The 2,799-nt window shown below is 38.5% G+C and overlaps 1 protein-coding gene across 2 annotated transcripts in view; it reads right to left on the minus strand.

Moving 5' to 3' along the window:
- The window catches only part of hook1 (hook microtubule-tethering protein 1), a 12,523-nt gene that overhangs the window by 6,651 nt on the left and 3,073 nt on the right, over positions 1–2,799 (minus strand). Inside the window, exons 4-8 of one of the 2 annotated variants that reach the window (XM_035652841.1) lie at positions 2,075–2,125; positions 1,635–1,767; positions 1,258–1,325; positions 958–1,020; positions 146–229 (exon numbers count right to left, since the gene is read on the minus strand). In XM_035652841.1, coding sequence (XP_035508734.1) covers positions 146–229; positions 958–1,020; positions 1,258–1,325; positions 1,635–1,767; positions 2,075–2,125 — 399 coding nt within the window. Of the gene's footprint in view, positions 1–145; positions 230–957; positions 1,021–1,257; positions 1,326–1,634; positions 1,768–1,866; positions 2,126–2,799 lie in introns of both variants that reach the window. The other variant, XM_035652842.1, reaches the window with a different exon arrangement.

The raw sequence follows: 2,799 nt of genomic DNA on the forward strand, positions 1-2,799 counted from the left end.
TGTGTATATATATATATATATGTGTGTGTGTGTATAGACATGGAGGATATCGGTTGAGACTGAGATTAGACAGCTGTAAATGAATCATATTAATATATGTTTTCCTGTAGAAATACTCAAGTGTGTGTATGAGCTCTGTATTCACCTGTATATCCAGCTCTTGACAGCGTTGGGCTAACGCTTCCTTCTCTGATAGAAGTTCAGTGAGGTCCTCTAGGGCTTTTTTCAGCTGGACACATAACACACAAACAGCAGAATTAACTAACACATACATTCACGTAAATTGGTTCTACTGCAACACTCGGGACCGTTCTTTAAATGGTCACCTCCTCTTCATAGATGGACATTTTCAATTTTTACCCAACGTTAAGCCTGTTACACGGGATTCACCCCACCCTCCTCCTGCCTGTTCATGCAGCAGATGCCTAGAGTGCTGCACTGTGCAGTGAGAGTTAATATTTGAGAGCTCTGGGATTCTCTACACAGTCAGTGGTCATGCTCTTCTTCAAACAGATCCGTAGGAATAAATGTCTCAGTGACAAGCTGCTTAAGGTGAGTGCCACTCCTTTGAAATAGTAATGTTAACTTTAACTTGGACTGTGTGTTAGACTGATAACTTATGCGGTTAATACACTGAAGCTGAAACCAAAGTTAATAAACCAACTAACCTACAGAAAGTTAAACTATTCATCAATTTGCCTCCCAAAGGTGAGGATTTACTCAGTTGTTTGGCTTTTAAGACAAAATATAAACTATTTTAAATCTTTTGATGATTTATTGACCAAATATTTGACAGAAAAAATTACTTACACATTAATCATTACATTGTAATCATATTTTTTGTCTAACAAATTGGGCATAAAGACTTTATCTTCAAATGAATTTAGTTAAGAGTTTTACAGCAGCAAGTACCGGCTTTCTACCAAAAGAGCCTCTCTCTGTAGTAATAACACTGACCTGCTGTTCCAAGTCCCCTGACAGTTCAGCTCCAAGCGGGGCCATGATCTCTTTACTCATGAGCTGAGGAGGAAAAATGTGATTTATGTATTACACAGACTCATTAGAATAGCTGCAAAGCCACATCCAATTTTTCCCTGAACACAAGCATACCCTCTGCCCTCCCTCAACAACTACTGCTGCTGCCCTTTGAGACATTTTAAAGTTAAAGTTAGTAAAAAAGGTACAACAAACTTTCCTGGATATTGTTAATAACTCTAATCTGTGCAAGAGAGACACTTGGTATTAGGATGGACTGACCTCCTGGATGGCTGTCATGACAACATGCTGCACAGACTCCTCCAAGGTCATGATGATCTGAATGTATTCTGGCGATAGAATGAGAGAGATTCATCAACGACAAACACCGACTGAATTGTTGAATATTTTTCAGCATTTGTGTCCCACTTTTAAATGTAACACTGCCGTCATTGATTTCCCAGCCAGGCTGCCTGATGGTCTCTGCCTTTGTCAGTGGCTTGGCTGGGCAATAATTAAACATTGTTCGGCTTCACCTAACTGGATTTTAATGGAACAATTCCCTTTCTATCTACACAGAGTACTGGACATGTTTACTGTAGAGTATATGTTTGTGTCTAATATGGGAACATGTGTGTAACACAGAAGCAGCCACATACCTTGTTTCCGCTCACATCTGACAGCACAGCCCAGTATGAGTTGCAGCAGCCGCCCCAGTTCCACTGGGTCTGAATGCTCTGCCGCCAGAGCTAGATCTGGCAAGGGGAAGTCTGAGATTTCTTGGCCTAAGACCTGATGGTACAGAGTAACAGTGATAAAATATTTCAAGCAAGTGTTGATTTAGCAAAATAGATATAAAACATTGCTGTGCTTCAGTACTTTATGATGTACCAGGCTTCAGCTGCTTGATGCTTGTTTTGATCTCAACTGCACACTAGGCTCCTGGGACTCTGCGCAACGTAAACAGTGCACACGACGACTCCCACAAGAATCGAATGAACACACACAGTGCGACTCTCACATACAGCAGGTGTGTTTTCCAGTCACCTGACAACTGTGCAAACAAAAGGAGAATATAGAGTACATGGCCACTACCTACCTCATTATAATAATCAACCACCATCTGAAGGATCTTCTTCAGGTTGTTCATCTGAAAACACACAAGATTATTAGTTCTCTTGGTTCCCATTTTAAACTGAGATTCCCTTCAAACATAATCAGGGTTTCTGCAGGTTTCAACAGGTTCAATTTCAGACTTTTTAATTTAAGACCTATTCTATGTCCATACTGGCAAAAAAGGACAAAGGATACAAAGGAAAATTGGTATTGGCTCCTATACCGTTTTTTTTTTGTTGTTGTAGTCATTACAGCATGATCAATACAAGTTTTTCCCCAAAACACATTTAAAAGTGAGACTGGAAAATGCAACTTTATGCAAGTAACGTTAACTTCCTTAATACAATCAATTGGATCTGAATAATTTCAGATTATTGGATTTTACACTTTTTAAAACCCTGCAGACACCATGATATATGTTCATGCAATGACTAAATGAAGACTTCAAATGTACACAAACGACAATAAGCCTTTTTCACAGCAGCCATTTTGACTTGTCATAGTAGAAAAAGTTAATAACATAGCCCTTTAATAATAATAATAATAATAATAATAATAATAATAATAATAATAATAACAACAAAGATAGCTCTTTTCTACCAAGTGTCCCAGTAATGCTTAAACTGAAGCCCTCTAAATGGATTTCAGCCATCATTTTTTTTATCATTTCTACCTGTGCTTTTGCTACTGTGACATGTCAAAATGTCT

Source organism: Morone saxatilis, unplaced genomic scaffold (genome assembly GCF_004916995.1).
Source record: "Morone saxatilis isolate NCDOM2014 unplaced genomic scaffold, NCSU_SB_2.0 Contig12, whole genome shotgun sequence".
Lineage (NCBI taxonomy): Eukaryota > Metazoa > Chordata > Actinopteri > Moronidae > Morone > Morone saxatilis.